At 37.9% G+C, this 18,316-nt stretch overlaps 1 protein-coding gene across 1 annotated transcript in view; it reads right to left on the minus strand.

Moving 5' to 3' along the window:
- The window catches only part of RB1 (RB transcriptional corepressor 1), a 70,905-nt gene that overhangs the window by 49,783 nt on the left and 2,806 nt on the right, over positions 1–18,316 (minus strand). The window contains exons 3-9 of the mRNA XM_066313281.1: positions 10,817–10,929; positions 8,805–8,939; positions 7,858–7,896; positions 6,948–7,015; positions 5,351–5,461; positions 2,973–3,121; positions 2,165–2,242 (exon numbers count right to left, since the gene is read on the minus strand). Coding sequence (XP_066169378.1) covers positions 2,165–2,242; positions 2,973–3,121; positions 5,351–5,461; positions 6,948–7,015; positions 7,858–7,896; positions 8,805–8,939; positions 10,817–10,929 — 693 coding nt within the window. The remainder of the gene's footprint in view (positions 1–2,164; positions 2,243–2,972; positions 3,122–5,350; positions 5,462–6,947; positions 7,016–7,857; positions 7,897–8,804; positions 8,940–10,816; positions 10,930–18,316) is intronic.

The following is an 18,316-nucleotide window of genomic DNA, read 5'->3' on the forward strand; positions in this document are numbered from 1 at the left end:
ATAACATGTATGAACCAACTACCTCTGAAACATAGCTCTAACTTTCTGCTCTGGCACTCAAGGTTAAGGAGCAAAGATAATGTGACTAGATTTTTCTTCAAATGCATAATTTTGTAAAATTCTCACCAGCAAGTCTTATGCTAGTAATTTTGATATTGTGCTTAAGTTGAGCAGCCTTGGATGAAAACCATCTGATTTGAGAATAAGCTGTATAATGACCTTTGCCTGGAAGTTCATATAGGGTTTCCCAGCTACACATACACACATAAATTAACAAGTCTAAACAGACTACTGATACCCTGAAATTAATTAAGGATGAGATTAAGATCTTCAGTGAGTCCTGTACTTTGTTCCCCATCCAACACACTGTGACAATGAAGATATACTTGGTTGAATCCTGCAGACTCATTGCTCCGATCAGCTTCAGAGCTGCTCATTTTCAGGTTACCACATCTACTGGTGACACACAGCTAAACTTACACTTTTAAGAATGATGAATGTAAACACACTGCGAGAAGCTACCTATTAAAATGCACTCTGAATGCAGTCGCATAGAGGTAGAGTCTGCTGCATCCAGGCAACAGCTCAGCAAGATGAAAGTAATTCCGCACAGACACAGCAGTCCAAACTCTGCCAAGTTGTGAAACTGAGACTAATCTTCTGGATATCTTTCCAACAACACTACAATACTCATTTATATTTAAATCAGGCGTGTAATTTAAGACTTTAAGCATTTATAGAGTGACTTCAGAGTCCTAATATTGTAATAGTTGTATTTTAGATGAATGGCCCTACCAAGGTCATGGATATGCAACTCCTGTTTTGCTTTGAGTAAAAGCTTTTTGCTTTGAGCAAAGCTTGGTTTGCCCTCCGGAGATTCATTTATTGGATTCAAATGTATAAGCAAAATATGCTTTATGAATACTGGAATCCCTGCTAACCCACATTCCTGAAAAACACTTTGTTTTGCTAGATAATTTTAGAAGAATCTACTAGAACGCCATCAATGGGTAAAGGGCATCTTAAGCAACTTGGCATGAAGTAAAACACAGCTGTTGAATGATCTGTATTGGGTTTGCTCAGGAAGGTCTTGGTAGCTGGGGGGGCTACAGGGGTGGCTGCTGTGAGAATCTGCCAGAAGCTTTGCCCATGTCCAGCACAGCCAATGTCAGCCAGCTCCAGGACTGACCCTCTCTGCTGGTCAAGGCTGGGCCAATCAGGAATTATAGTAGTGCCTCTGTGATAACACATTTCAGAAAGGAAAAAAATTATTACACAGAGGCAACTGCTGTCTGAAAAAAGAGGCATGAGAGTATGCAAGAGGAGCAACTCTGCAGACACTGAGGTGGGTGGGGAAGGAGGGGCAGGAGATGCTGCAGATACTGGAACTGAGATTCCCCTGCAGCCCCTGGTGCAGCCCATGGTGAGGCAGCTGTGCCCCTGCAGCCCATGGGGGTCTGTGGGGATGCAGAGATCCATCTCCAGCCTGTGGGGGAGGTGGATGCCTGAGAGGGGGCTCTGACCCCATGGGAGGCCCCTGGAGCAGGGTCCTGTCTGGGGCTTGCAGATCCATGGAGAGAGAACCCACACTGGAGCAGGTTTCCTGGTAGGAGTTGTGACCCCTAGGGGGACCCACATGGGAGCAGACTGTGCCTGAAGGACTTCACCCCATGGGAGAGTGACCTGTGTTGCAGCAGCTCATGAAGAACTGTTGCCTGTGGAATAAACTCATGTTGAAGAAGTTCACAGAAGACAGTCTCCTGCAGAAATGATACCCCCACTGAAGCAGGGGAAGGACTCCCACTCCCTCTGCAGTGGCAGGAACATGTGATAAACTGACTCCCCATCTCCTGGCACTGGTGATGGGCAGGAGGCAGAGCCTGGGAAGAAGGGAGCGGTAGAGGGAAGGTGTTTTTAACATTTATTTTGCTTCTCGTTATCCTGCTCTGATTTTGTCGGCAATAAATTCAATTAACATCCCTAAGCAGAGTCTATTTTGCCAGTAATGGTATTTGGTGAGCAATCTCTCTCCTATCCTTTTCTAAACTCATGAACCTTTTGTTACATCTTCTCATCCAGCTCCAGAGAAGAGTAAAAGAGTGGCTTTGGTGGGTGCCTGGTACTAGGGTCTGCCCATCACAGTGTCTTAAATTCCTCCACTTACCTCTGGTAGACCACTTGAAGCTACAATACCAGCAGAATTCAAAAAAGGAATGAAGCTTGTGAAATACACATTTTTGACCTAAAAAAAAGAAAAAATGTAGCATTAGCAAGGTAGAGTGTCAGCCATGCATACACTGCTTTCGCATCTTAAATCAAGAAACTGAGACATTTCTGTAATGCACTGTGGCTCGTTTTCAATAAAGAAAGAACAAAATTTGCTATATATCCAAAACACAGTGATATGTAAGTGTGCAAATGCTTTGCTGGAATACTAAGTGATTAAACTGAAAAAGAACTGCACTTTTCCAGCCCTCTGACATTTCTGCTTCCATCATCCATCTGGATATTCAAAAATCAGTCCTTTTTACACAGAAATAGATTTAACAGCAGAGGAGAAGGCAAATGGTGTCTTTTAAGATCTCCCACAGAAGCAATGGGCTTTTTGCATCCATTTTCTCATCATGGGATGCAGCTGTGAAACCCCCTCAGAGCAGCCCTGCATCCATATGCTACATGCTGTGATCAGCCTGTAACTTCATATTGTATTCTTCACAATACAGTTACCCTGGCAAAATTATCACCCATACAGAAGGGCTTGTTTTGGGTGGTTTTTGTTTGTTTTTTAAACTACTGACTAGAGAAATTATAGAATGGTAAATAAAGTACCTTCAGTACTGAAGGTAACTACTTGACAGAATAGTTAAGCTGGCACAAACAACGACATTCTAAAAGAAGGCCATTTAAATAAATACATATTCCAGATGGAGTCTAGCAGCAAGATCTATCAGACTTTCAAGTGCAGGCATTACCTCATCAAAATTACAATCATGCTCTTTACAAAGGATTTCAATAATTCTTGTGTCGGTATCAAGCTGCTTTGCAGTACGTGAACTCCTGCTCTGACCTCTTCTTGGAGTGCGAGCTGAACCATTCACAGTCACTGCAGACACAGAAGACTCTGGAAAGATATACAGAACCATCACAAGGTTAGAGCCATCTTAAGAAAGAAGAAATTTAAGTTATTAAACCTAGAAAATTACACTTCTTATATATTTTTTCAGGTCTTCCCCTTAACTATATCTTTTTCATCTATTCAGCTAGCTAAAAAACCTTCATTACAGAGAATCTATACAAAAAGGAAGTTAATTTTTAAAATTCCTGTATCAGTATTCAGGTATTTTGTTTTCAAGAAGCTACTCTGCACAGTATGTAACAGCACTTTCTGCAAGTAGCTTTAAATGAGAATTTGTTTTACAAGGCTAGGAAAGCCTTATCTTTCAACAGATGGGTAACTACCTTTTCGTTCTTTACGAAAGTACAAAACAAGAAGCTGAAGGACAATAAATCAGCGCAGACTTAAATGGTGGTGGGAACCTGGAATATGGCTCTGGAGGGAATTCCTCCTTTCCCCAAGTACCCCCAGACACACAAGCAGAAACAAACAAATCCACCTTGAAGAAGGCATCAAAAAATCTAAATACAACAAGGTAAAAATTTCATTTTGTTAAAATCAAAGTAGACTGCTTCAATGGTAGAAATGTGCAAATTATATTAATAACACATATTAACATAATTAAATACTGCTGGTTTAAACCTGAAACTGTAATCAGCATGTTGTTCCTACCTGTAACTTCATTTGCATTTGACAACTGTTCCTAGAAACTCTGACAAACTACACTGCAGGGGTGGCTGGATCTTAATCCCCTCAGCCTTAGTCAGATCATAAAGCTTGACATCATTTATCACAAAACAAAGCCTCTTGGTCACGAGGGTTTGAACAATACATTGTGTTGTTTTCTCAAAGAATGCAGAGCTGTTTGACAGTTCATACACAGCTTCACACTAGAAACCCCGTGCTATGCACTTAGGACAGTGACACCCATATCTGCAATTTAGTCTTAAGTGGCATCTTTTTTTTTTTTTTTTTTTTCTCCAAGATATGATGCACAGAACCAAACTGTTTCTAAAAATGAGCTCTTACTCTGCACTGTTTGACTATGAAAAAATGAATCAGTGTGAATACAGAATTCAAAACCAGGTAGTTTCAATTTAGTGGTTTTTGGAAAGGATCTGCTTTATAACACTTGAAATAAGCAGCAGCATATATGTCTGTCCTACTAGGAAGGTCAAATTTAAATTTAAAATAGTACTGGAGGAAAGCAGGGATCTGCTTGTCCTAAGTCCATCCTTTTCCCTCCTTTATTCACATTCACATTAGAATAAGAGCAGGGTTATTTGTTCTTACCAGCAACAAATAATCACTAGATCAGATAAATATCCTTGAAAACATAAAATTTAAAGAATAGAGTAGTGAATATCTTATCCATTCTATAACATTACAATCTAGGTGGACGTTTAGTTGCCAAAGAAAGAAATAAAGCAAATAGGCATAGGCTAAATATACTATAGTTGCATATTAACAGATGATAAACTAATTAGTAAAAAATGTGAATCAGATCCTGTAGCTCCAAGTATTTCAGTATATTAATTCCATAGCTTGCTAAAGAAAATAGTTAACACAAGTAGAATTCTATCTTTGGAAGTTGTTATAAATATTTACTTTCTCTACCTTTTTAGTGAGGTTTTCCAAGTTTTAGTTATAAAAACTTAATGGATAAAAACTTACTGCTGAATAGAAGTTTTTATAGACAAGACTGATTATATTTTTACTTACAACAGTGACACATTCAATAGCCAACAGGATGTAACAAAAGCAAAGCTATCTACATTTTACTTCTACTCTTTTATTTTGAGCTGCTATCCACTCTTTATTTGTTTTCAATACCTGTATAGACCTGTATCTCACAAGTTTCTACAGTTGTCACATTGTTATACATCAATAAAACATACCACCTCATTTCCCTTTTATAACTCAAGACAAACCTAAATAATAGTTCTCAGTTATAATCTACCCAGAACCTGAATTCTTCTAGCAAATTAAATGTGCTGTTTTAACAAGTCCTTAAACAACTTTAGGGCAGAGAACATAACAAAAATTAAATTAAATATATTGCCACAATCAGGTAACTGAATTCAAGCTGACTATCACCCAAATTGAACTAAAACAGAAAAAAAATTAATAAGCTTAAGAGGCTTTGTTACGTTAATTATGTATGTTAGCATGACTAATGGAAATTTAATACGTTTACTTTCTACTTTTATGAACAAAAACCAAAAAAATTCTTACTGTATGGTTCCTTGAGCATAGCAGGAGGTGACAGTTTGATAAAATAATCTAAGACACACAGCAACAACTGGAAAGAAATCACCAGGTCATCTTCCACTTGCAACACTTTACCTGCAAGTATTTAAAAGGGTAAAGAAAACCTTTTTGGAATGTTTGACTTAGTTCTGGAAGTAATTTTGAAAAACAAAGCTTTGGAAGTTCATATAGTAAAACATCCACTAGAATTCATAAAGCATCATACAGGAGGCAAGCGTTTTAAAGGCTATTGATCTCAAAACTCATGGTGCTTCAGTTCGTGATTTTAGAGACAGCAGATACAAAAATAAAATTACTGTGTACAAAATCCTACCTCAGTGCTCAGTCCTGATTTCTTTTTACTGTAAAGGACTGACCTTTTACTTCTGTGTAATTCCTCCTTGCTTTCTCTTTTTGCAGTGTTATGCAAGCTTTTGAAAGCTGCTAAACATTCAGAAAGCAGGAGCTGCTAGTATACAGTGGAGAGAAATTCAAACCAAGCTATCACACTGCAGGCTCAGCCTGTCAAATTTTTATGACATTACTTAAAAGTCACACAGGTAATAGCATGAAAAGCACTTCTAGAGCTGCATTATTCCAGCTTTTCCCAAATTATGACTCATACGCCAGAGAAGATCTACAGGCCATCTCAGGACAGAGTGCATTGCCACAAAAAACTTAGGAAGTCAATAATGATTTTGAAGAGCACAGGTAGACCTGCAGCTGTACTTACACATGCAATTTATAAATTTATTTTCTATCAGAAGTAGCAAGCATCCCCCAGGCTCTTCCGAAGCTCCAACTATTTTCTAGTAAATATTAGCTTTTTTCTCAAGAAAAGGCAGGCTATAAAACCTTTTGTGCATTTTCCTTTATGCTTATGCTTGTAGAATTCTAGTGACAAAGCTCCACAAAACTCAGCTCTGATATCAAAAGTCTGATTTTGATATCAGAAATGCATAAACTTCACTGATAGCACACACCTGCAGTAAACAGCACTTGAGATACATGATTCATTCCTTTTAGTAGGAGAGACTGGAACTCCATGGACTACTATAAACAATTCATCACTCAACATTAACTGTAACTTCCATCTTTTCAAGAAAGATTTCTAGCATTCAAAGGACATATTTTCAGGGATTTAATATAATACCTTATTATTAAAGATTTTTTTATTAAATTATATATATTTATAATATATATAAGCTTATTTTAAAAAATCTGCCAGCTTTTAAAGTAATTATTCATTATTAAAATGCTGGCAGACTACAAAGTACCTCAGGATAGACTTAAATAAAAGAATAGCAACCTTTAAAGTAAAAAAAAAAATCCTAGAAATTTTAGAAAGCTTAAATATATATGTTTATATACAGAAAGTATATCAGTGAGAAGATCAGTATACAGAAAAACAAATTGTATATGAAGAAATAAATTGAGTAGTTACAAAAGCTATGCAATCAAAACATTCTGGGTCTGTACAACGCTTATTTGTAGTAAGGATACTAGTCTCATGTTGGACATGCAAAATAAACAAACTCGTTTCAAAAATACTCAAAGTTACTGTGTTTTAACCAAAACTCACCTTTTGCCAGCAAAAAAGTAATCCAGTAATTTTTTAGGACTAATACAGAACTGAGTTCAGCAGAAATCCTGCAGGGAAACAAAAATACTTTGCATTGATAGTTCTCTAATAATTTAAACTACAATGCTTGAAAACATGCTTCAGTCTATGGAACTATTTAACAACATGCAACATTTCCCATAGAGTTAAGTTTACTAAAAATCTCAATTCCATACCCTCTGTTCTTATGACTACACATCTGAAAAACTTAAGTCCCTGTAAAGCCATTCAAGAATCAGGAAATCTTTGTATCCTCCTCGGAAAAGAAAGTGAACGTAGACAATTCACTGAACTGCTCTGAGCTGTCTTCTCTTGTGCCTTTGACTAATGCCCCACTCTCCCGCCACAGCATGAACTCAAGCTCCTCTGGGAGTTGTTAAGGCATCTTTTAGTACACTCATTTGTTGCTGTGATTAGGAAGTTCACTCTCCACTCAAATGTTCATTTCCACCATGCTGAGACATATGCCATTGAGTGGCAATACTTCATGAAGGAAGGATAGATACATAAAAATATATATAAATACAATATGATACATATCTACTTGTATATACATACACATATATACACACTATATATGTTCTATATATATATATACATATACTTACATTTTTATGTTTATATATAGTACAAAATATGTAAAATACATAATGTGTACAGATCACATATACAGAAATATAGATAAATATATGTATCATATATATAATTTCTGCATCTCCCATAATTTCATTGACATTCAATCCACACTAAATTTAAAGTAAACACACAGCATACTACAACTTAGGTCAGTCCTGAAGGGTTAAAAGATAACATGCCATCATATTTTACATCTTATCTTGACAAACACAATTTAAGAAAAAATCAAACTTACTCACTACTAGGTTGTTCCAGATAAATAAGGCCACAAGTCCTAGAAAATCAAAATAAATTCTTTTTTTTGAACATGCTTCAGCAAGCAAACTATGCAATATCTTTGACTTCAATGTAGTTAAAAAAAATACACCAGTTCACAAAACATTTTTCTAACTTTAAAAAAATAGCTGACTCAAAGAACAGATTAACAATCAATATACTATAGCCCTGCCAAGCCTGAAATAATGTTGCTGTTTACATATTTATATCAAAGCTTAGACAGCAAAACTATTTTAACTTGGTATAATAAAATTGCTTTCTTCCAGAAAGACATGATTTGTACATACATTGTTACTCAGTGTTTTGTGCAACACAGCCAAGTGTGCTGTAGCTGCACAAAACATGCTATAAAAGGGCACTTTAAAATCTTTAGTATTCCTTCAGTGTCACCGCAAGCCTGGTGGTGTAATGTTGCTTCCCAATTATTCTAGGTATATACCATTTCAAGAAAAAAATCCAGTTTATGCAAAAACAAACTAGGATATATATACCTTTATAAACTACAAAAGGGTGATCTCCTACCCTTTTCAAAGGTTATTTAAGAGATATTTGAGAGTCCTTAGTGATTCAGAAGGCAAAATGTTAAATAAAAATTTATTTAGATAGGAGACCGAACTTCTTTATATCTGTAAAAAGCTTCAAGTGAGTATGACAATCACCTGTCATGCTACTCTTACTACTGTTTGTACTGCAACAAGGGGGTTGTTTAACACAGCATGGTGATAGTTACAGAGTAAAATGTAAAATATTTTTATTTAAGGCACATAAATAGCTCAATTTCATTGTTCTGCAAATATCAGCACACACAGTTTAAGTGGGCTGCTAAAACACAAAATTTAAAAAGTTTAAATACTTAAATCTTACCAGACAAAGAAAACAATTTCAAAATGAAAGAGCATACACTACCTTTCAAACTTGTGGTATAGTGCAAATAATACATCATATTTCTTTTTCAGCCTTGATACAGTGCTATCAACTTTAGTGCTTACAGTATCCATGTTAACATCCACCTCTTTCAGAAACTGAAAAAATGTGCATACACTGAGAAAAGAAAAAAAAAATAAATGGCACATTATCATAACTCGTGAAAACAAGTATTCTGAAATAGCTCTTAAAAAAGAGAAAATAAAAACACATCTCCATGAAAACCCATTTCCTTACTTGACTAGACTTCAGCACGTTCTTACTACTACTACCAGTGGCTGAATCCTTGCTTTGGGCAATGTTACTTGCTTACCTTGAGCCCCACCTTTACATTTTCCAGACACAGAAATACTGTTCAACCTGGCAGCAGAAGTATCTCACGATACAGGCTCTACTACACAAGGAAAATTTTCTTGTCTAGCACAGGTATTATCTCTGGAAGTCAGAATTTGCTAACCAGACACACCTCTGTTCTTGAGCTGCCAGTAATACCACAAATATCCAACACACACCTCTCAGCTCTCCTGTTCTACTTTAAAAATGCTCCTACTACTCTAGGAACGTGAACCTTGGCTCCATCCATGCTAAAGAAAGACCTAGGAATGAAAATTGAGATAAATGCGCTGAATTATACAGAATTTCAAGTCTTTCAACACAACATCTCCACCCTTTGAAAATACTATTACGCATGAAATCAAAGCTCTCCCTACTCATCCATGTAATATTATGGCCATCAAGGAAGCATTTTGTTATGTTCATAATTAAAATGCGCAGATTGCTAAAAATAAAAGAGGAGGAAGCTCTCAAATATTTTCAACTGTATCAAATATATTTTGATTCTTTATCAGAATATAATATTCTCAAAGACTCTTTGATCTCTGTCAGATCAAAGATACAAAATACAAAACCAGTCAGAAGCCCATTTAAGAACTTTTACCATGGATTAAAAGACCATTCCAATATATCTGAAGGCTCTATTAGGATAAGATGACTAGTAGAAATCTCTGCCAGTTTGACCTTATAGCTGAGAAAAAGCCTAGGGCTAACAAGCAATTGAGTATTCCATCACAATCAGCAGAGTAACAGCTAACTCTTTGAAACCCTAAGGGAAAAAGTCTCTCGGTTTACAGCACAAGTTGGTCTGTGGAACTTAAGTCCAAACATTGGACCTGACCCTGCTCTGGGACATGATGCAAGGTAGAAGAGGGCCTGGAGAAGTCTAACCATAACACATGACGTCAAGGAAAAGGATATTCTGGCCCAAGCCTGAAGTTATTGCCAGGACTTAGCCTCCTGCCCCAGGAGCATTGAAAGGCTCTGCTCCTGTGCATGCTTTCCACATATGGTTCAGTTCCTAAGCAGATGGCACTGGAATTCTCTCCTTAGATGAATGTAACACAGGGTTACTGTTCCCACTTAAATTTACCTTAAAATCAGATACTATGATCCTAATTTCTGCATTATGAACTTAATTAATATGCAATATAGTAGTAACACTCCTCTAGCAGAAAGAGTGTATGAAAGTAAAAAGTTTAGCCTGGCATTAACATGTTTGAGAAGGAGCAGCATGCTGGTAAACTGTTTGAAGAGTGACATTGTTTACCCCACTTTTTGATTTAGCCTAACCCTAATGCTGGGAAAAAGGTTTTATGGAAAAAATATCATAGAAGGAAAGAAAGAAATATTTCAAGTGCGATTTGCACCAACCTAAACTGATGAATAGCTTAGGGAAAGCAAGAACAAGAACGAGATGAGTGATACAACCAAAGCAAACCACAGATGAATCAAACAAGTATCACTGCTCCCTCAACTAAAATATGACAACAAGACTTGTAGTTTACCCATATATTCAGAACTTCCACAAGTAACTTCCATTGTAAAATCAACTAGTCTGATATGCACAAAGATTCACGATGCTTTAAAAAAAATCTCTTTAAAAAAATGTTGACAAGTTAATTGTTGCAATCTAAATTCACATACTTAAACTCACTTACCTCATGTTCATACTTTTCAAAAGCTCAGTGAAAGTAAATGTCACTTCATCCAGATCAATTGCTACAATAAAGATACATACTCCCCATGTTTCCTTTTTCTTTTTGTTACAGGCCTTTTTGAAAAAAGAGAGGAAAGAGTTTTTATTAATCAATAATATTAATCATTCATTTGGTCCAGATATTATTAGAAATGGTTAAACAAAACATCCTCAAACCAACATTTGACTATGACAGCCAACAATTTTATAACAAAAAACCATTCCAGGTTTTACAATACAGGTATTTCTACTCTTATTCCTACAGGACAAGATCAATTTTACATACAATTCAGCAAAGCTTCAAAATACAAGCTTTGCTCCATGGAATGTTTATGGAAAGCAGAAGTCATGATTCCTTTTTTTTCCCCTAAATTACCATACTGAACATTAACAAAACACTGAAAGTTAAAGAGTAAAAAGCCAAGCCATAAAAACATAATTGAAATCTCTGCAATGACAGGCAATAAACACTCATAAGTGAGTACAGCTGTGTCAACCACTCATCACTGCTGAACCACAAACCCATTTCTGCTTAGTATAGTGTGATAGTAACATGCACTTCCAGCCATTTTCCTACTATACATCTACATTTAAGGTCTCCTTTCTGCTATTTAGAAGGTGCGAGTTATAACCAATCATCCTTCATCAAAAGATGCCAACCCACAGTCATGGAGCAGAGCTCCTGATGATGGTTCACAAGCCACTCACTTGGAGCCAGACAGGCACCACTTGAGATTCCAATACCCTTCCACCAAAACTCAGCGGAAACCCCCTGAAGAACAATGACTTGTAGAAGCATGGAAAAAAACCATAAGCAGGTATATCCCATTTGGAAACAAAGCTATCTTGAAGACAGAACTAGGCATGGGTGCAGACCAAAACTGCAGAAACAGCAAGCTTGTGAAACACTTCTCAGACATCCAGCATCCTCATAAATACAGCTTCAACACCACCTAGGCACACAGCAAAGGAGCAGGATCTGAACACATTCTCCACTGCTCTGCTGGAGGACAGAGGTGAAATGGAGCACCAGGAGCAAATGAATGGAAACAGTGTATTCCTGCTCTTCTACACTGCTCAGCTTCAGCCCACTCCCTGGCCAGCTTTTTCATCCTTTCCCATTGCAGGGGCCTGTTCACTCTAGAAAATGCTCCCCAAAGGCAGTAAGAGAGAGCACCAGACCTAGCTCACTCCATCTTATGTGGTCTTCCAAACCTGATCGGAAATCCTCCACACCATCAGCATCCACTAATGCCCTTGCCCAGCAGTGCAACCACGACCAATAACCTGCTGTGCTTATGAATGATACAATTTCACTAATACTGCCAACCCTTTTCTTTTCTTTTACAGTTGTTCTGTGTCTTTCTTGGGAACATTATTTCTGTGTCAGGGAAGACTGGCTGGGGGCCCTCCTCCAAAGAACAAAAACTTTCCCTGGCTTCTGCAGTTATTAAAAGTTACAGAGCAGGCTTCAATACAAAACTAACCAGCCACCCTTAACAACATGGTAACTGACAATTATTTAAGTCACTATTTTCGTCCTGCATTCCTATTTGAGTGTTTCTACAAATCATGACTCCTTGCACAAGAGAAAATTATTTTGAAATAAGCTATTAACAGACTGAAATGCATTTGTTGATACATAAAGGAATATAAAAAAATCACGAAGGCTTGTGCTGGCTAGTGAACGACCAAGAAGGATGACTGCTCACACTGAGCACACCCCTCTGCCCCTGGAGTCAGCTGACCCTGTTTAATAAATAAGTTCCTTTCACTCCATGCTCCTGCACTCAGACCATTATGTTGTCCTGTAAATACAACATCTTGTAGGGCAGGAGGACTGAGTGCTACCAAGCGGTGAAATTGCTCCTGGTTTGTTGCCTATCCAAACAAGCCTAGCTTTCCTGGGCAGCCTAGCTCAACTCTGGCAGGCTGAATGCTAGAAGGCCAGTGGTTTATTTGATAGCAGCAAGGCCTGGTTTTGCAAGAACGACCTTTAAACTCCTTGTCCAGTATGGTTTGGGGTAACAACTCATTTGTTTCTACCATTAAACAAGAAGGCAATCTCAAAGGCAGCCTAGCAATTTATGAGATTCAAACCATTACAGTGAGCCAAACTCCAGTAACCCACACCCATTGCTGATGGTACAAGATGCTTTGGACACCTTCTTCTCAACACAAGATGTTGGATGACTGCTGGCCTAACAGGAAAAATCACACAAACCCCAGGATAAACAGATTATGGGTTGGGGGTTTTCTTCTAGTAGCAAAGAAAAGGTAAGCGGCACCTGAGCATGCCTGCCTTAAAACATAGCTGAGATGGAGAGGAGAACATGAAAGAACACAAGACAGGGACTATCCCACCAGCTACTGCTGGTTAAAACAACCAAAGTCTGCAGGTAAACTGCAGTTTTTACAGAAAATAAGGTATCTGCCATAGCCATGCATGAAGATTCTAGTGATTTCAATCCATAAATATTGTTGAGGTTTAACCCTATCTAGCAACTAAGTACCACATAGCTGATGGCTTACTGCCCATCCCCACAGTGGGGACGAGTATCGGAAAACAACCACCACAGCTTGAGAAAAGAACTGGAACAAAATAAAATGCAGCAATAATAACAACATCATTAGTAATAATGGCAATGGAAATGAAAGAGAGAGGCATAAAACCCAACAGAAACACATGATGCTCATAAGATTTGCCCACCACACACAAAACAATGGCCAGCCCATCCCTGAGCAGCAATCAGCAACTCTCAGCAAAACTCCAGCAATTCATATAGTGGGCATGACGTTCTGTGGTATGGAATACCCCTTTGGCCAGTTCAGGACACCTGTCCTGGCCATGCTCCCTCCAGATCTTTATTTGCATGCCCACTGGCAGAGCATGGGAACCTGAAAAGTCCTTGACTTAGGGCAAGTACTACTTAGCAACAACTAAAACACCAGCATTGTCAACATCCTCATACTAAATCCCAAACACAGCACTATACCAGCTACTGGGAACAAAATCAGCTTTATTCCAGCTGAAACCAGAACAAATATCAACATCATGGGGTAGGAGAAGGGGAGAAGAGATAAGGAGATGTCTTCCTGGCACATTGGTAAGTACTCTCCTCTTCACACCCCTTCCCTCCTCAAGTTCACTTATTTCCTACACAAACGAGTTAAAGTTGACTGCTGAACAAAAAACACAGCAGCATCACTCCTTCCAACTATTCTGCTTTGTTTATCGCCAAAGCAGATGGTTCATCTCAGATGGACTTGAATGCATGGGAATGAAATAAAGACAAATTCATAGCCAGAAATTAATTTCTGAGGGTGCTCTTCTTCACCAGTCTGACTCAAGATCTTTGTTGATACAGAATCACTACAGAAAATGGGCAAGACCACAGCTCAACATCTGCCCTTGGCTGTCCTTCAATTTCAGTAAGATGACTTCCAGTGACCTTGATTCAACTCATCATGAAGCACAGTCTACCTACCCTAAGATTATTTAACACCTACATGGTCTACATAGTATACTTCTTTCTCTTTTTATCATCTTTTATTTAGGATTCCAAGGAACCAATGCTATAACTTCGGGCAACATACATCAGTTCTGTTGAATCAATACAGTTTTCTGTAGGAAAAGATCTAAAACTCTTACAAAATCTTTAAAAATATTTCTCCTTCTGGACTTACCATTATTTTCATTCAATCTGATTTCTACCAGATGACTAGTTTATTTAAATCTAGTGAAAACAACCTGGGAGGAGCCACTGGCTTAAAATGCACATCCAACTTTAATACAATAAAATGAGATTCTCTCCTCTCTTCTTTCCACATGCGGCTGAAAGGTGTTAAAGGCACTAACAGAAATCACTTCTGCTCTCTGCCTCCAGAGGTTCTCCAATGCTAAACCAGTCCCAAGGAGGAGACGGTCACAGGAAGTCTCAGCTCTAGCATGCAGTTAGAGATGTTTACACTTCTGCCAACACTGATAACAATTTTGATGACAGCCTACAGAAGTGACCCAGGAACAGAAACTTCAAATAATGTTGTGTAAAAGAAGGTCAAGGGAAATGTACATGAGAAATATACAAACACAGATGGATACTTGAATCAAATGGGATATAGGATGTCTTACTGAAAATACCAAGCACCTGATTTTTGAAGAGGAAGATGTAGGACTTGGCTTACTAAAATAAAATCTCAGTTACTATATTCCAACCAATATAGAGAATTAGCTTGACGGTACAAGACCACAGACATTTTTTAGGGAGAGTCCAAAGGAGGCTACAGAGATGATCAGGGGACTGGACAGAGTTTGGATTGTTCAGCCTGGAGAAGAACTGGCTTCAGGGAGATCTTACAGCTCCCTTTAGGTACTGGAAGATGTTGTAAGAGAGCTGGAGAGGGACTTTTTACAAGGGCACGTAGTGATAGGACAAGGGTAAATGGCTTCAGACTGAAAGAGAGCAGGTTTATATCAGGGATTAGGAAAAAATTCTTTACTGTGAGGGTGGTGAGACACCAGCACAGGCAAACTAGAGAAGCTGTGGATGCCCCATCCCTGGAAGTGTTCAAGGCCAAGTTGGATGGGACCTGAGCAACCTGGTCCAGTGGAAGTTGCCCCTGCCCATGGCAGGGGGGTTGGAATGAGATTACTTATAAAGGTTCCTTCCAAACCAAACCATTCTGAGTCTACATGTTTATGATTACAGGGGGTGGAAGATGACTGGAGAATAGACTCAAGAAGCTCTCACAATAGAAAACTGATCAGAATAAAAACCCGCAGGAAAAAAATCCCGGGGAAAAAAAAAAATCTGTGACCATTTTAATGCCTGTCTACCTATAAGTTCTGTGTAAAGACAGATCCTCCATTTAAAGCAATACCAGCTTTAAATTTTCTATTGAACATTGTCTAGGATGGAAGATCAGTATTAGCTCTCAACAAATGAGATCAAATTCAAATATAATACTACCTAAAAGTAATGAAGTCAATGGAAAGTATTGAACTAGCAAAACTAGTTCATCTGATATGCAAAGTTCCCATTACACTTTTGCATGTACTAAGACTGGAAGGGTCATCAATCTCTCCCCAGCATAGGCAGAAGATGAGTAAAAAAAGGAAACTCTACACCAGTTGCCTGAGCTTTTAAAGTGCAAGGGCACATACAAGCAGTGCATCTGCTGCTCAGATACTGAATATCATCAGCAAGAGGCCATGGTGATGATTTGTTTGTTTTGGGACTTTCAATAGCTCTTCTTCTTTTAATAACAGAGGATCCTAAAATATCTGTAATTTTACTCATCCATCCAAAGCTTCAATGGATTCAGGTTCAGTCCAGCTACAGTTCTATAAATTAGAGACAAAGTCTAGACAGAAAATACTTGATTAGCTCATATGTGCTTCATGCTTTTGCCAAAGGCAAGAGGCCTCTGTCTTTTAAGAGGTCTCTGTCCTTAAGGATGAGGCAGCTTAATTAAAATATTCTCTTTTTAGTAAGAAACCACAACTAAAAGGAACTGATTTAATTTAAATGTGAAATTTTATGGATTGAGGACACTTGAACATGAACTCTTTTGTCTATAGAGACCAACCTTCCATATTTAAGTCATCTTTCTTTCATTCCTCAACTTAACCTACAGTTTATCTTGTATATTTTCTTCAGTAAGAAAGCAGTTCAACTCCTGCACAAATCAAGTGCTCTGCAGCATCTGCATACCAGTGTAAGTCACCAGTTGACTGGTGAATTTCAGGAAGTAAGATAAGTAATTAGAACAAGAAAAAAATGCTGTAAAGGTCTTCATATGCTAGAGACTTTCTGAGGGAAAAGAAAAGGCAGCAATAACACATTTCTCATGGGGCACAGAATTGGCTGGCACAGAATTTTACACCACTGGCTTGAATAATAACAGAAAAAAATTAGTACAGTACTTGGGGGGAAAAATACATTGGCAAATAAAGATAAACTCGGAACACCGAACTATGCAGAGTGCAGATCTTTCAACACAACAATTTTTTAACAGCAAGTTAGACAAATACTTGATAAAAACAGCTCAGGAATTCCTGAGTCTGAACAGCTGAGCTGCAGCAGGAGAACAGTGAGACACATTTCCCAAACAGTACTATGAACAACCCCCCCCCAAAAAAATGGAGCTCCTACCCATGCACCACATATTTCAGCCAACTAAGCTGATGAGCTCGAAGCATACCAGACCCTATGACTTAAGGTACTTGGCACATTCCAAATTCTATCAATTTCCTAAACCACTTCAATTTTCTTTGGAGAAGTTTGGTTCCAATTTAGTCACCATATAATCTGTTCCTCATACGGGTTCTCCAATATATTCAGCAACAATTTACTCAAGCTTTTTTTTCCTGCTTATATCATCACAAATTCTACTTCAGATTCTCATTTTGTTGTTCTCTACCAAAACAAACAGCAGCAGAACATAAGAAACGCCCTGACCTTTTCACAGCAGTATTAGTATGGCTTCCTTCACTACTTCTATTTCCCTTACACCAACAATCACATGCTGCTCACCAAAGAACATTAGTAATTCCACTAAATCTATTAATTCCATCTAGAATTTATAAGCACTATTGGTTCATAATACAGATTTCAGGAGACATACAAAAAATTAAGAGTACAAGAGAAGCAAGGATCAGAGCCAATGTTAAGCCAACAACAATCAGTGTGTAAAAGTTTTGAAACTAAGACTGTAAAATCTACAACTCTAAAAGACTCTGTTTATCTAGGTAGCTTGGTTTGATTAAAAAAAATGATAGAGATAACAAAAATATTTGTATGATACGAATGAAAAGCTCGTGTTTAGATAAACACTTCCATGTTCAGAATAAGCTTGTGTGGGAGTTCACCAGGCATCAAAATAATCTAAAAAGAAACATCTTTCTGATTACATCAGACACCTTCCTTCACCTCACACACCAAGAGTGCTGATTCAGCATTTGGGGTTCTAAAAGATTTCTGAGTTACCATTTCATGGTAGAAGAATGTCATTAAACTTGGCTGTCACAGAGGAAAGTTTTAAAGTTCTCCCACTACAAGGGAAAACACATTTAAAACATATTTAACAGACAGCTTTTAAGAACAATCCCTCTCTGCAGATCCAGTTTTTACAAATACAGGTTAACCACATTTTCCAGAAAAGTCGTGTTACCATCTCTCTCTCCTCACTTTTCTCCTCCTCCTCCACACCTCTCAAAGAGGTTCAGCTGCTTCAAGGACTCACAGCTCATCTGCAAGAGGGTGCAGCTGTATATCCTTGACTCACATTCTGCAGAAACAGATAACTGGAGAGCATTGCAAGGAAAGCTACAACGTATGGAAAGAAAGTACAAGATAAGAAAGCTGAAATTTCAAAGTACCATCGCTAATAGTTCAAATGCACAAAAGAAAAAAATATCATTGTGGAAAGGTGTGACATCCTGAATGGGGAAAAAAGCAGT

Source organism: Sylvia atricapilla, chromosome 2, assembly GCF_009819655.1.
Source record: "Sylvia atricapilla isolate bSylAtr1 chromosome 2, bSylAtr1.pri, whole genome shotgun sequence".
Lineage (NCBI taxonomy): Eukaryota > Metazoa > Chordata > Aves > Passeriformes > Sylviidae > Sylvia > Sylvia atricapilla.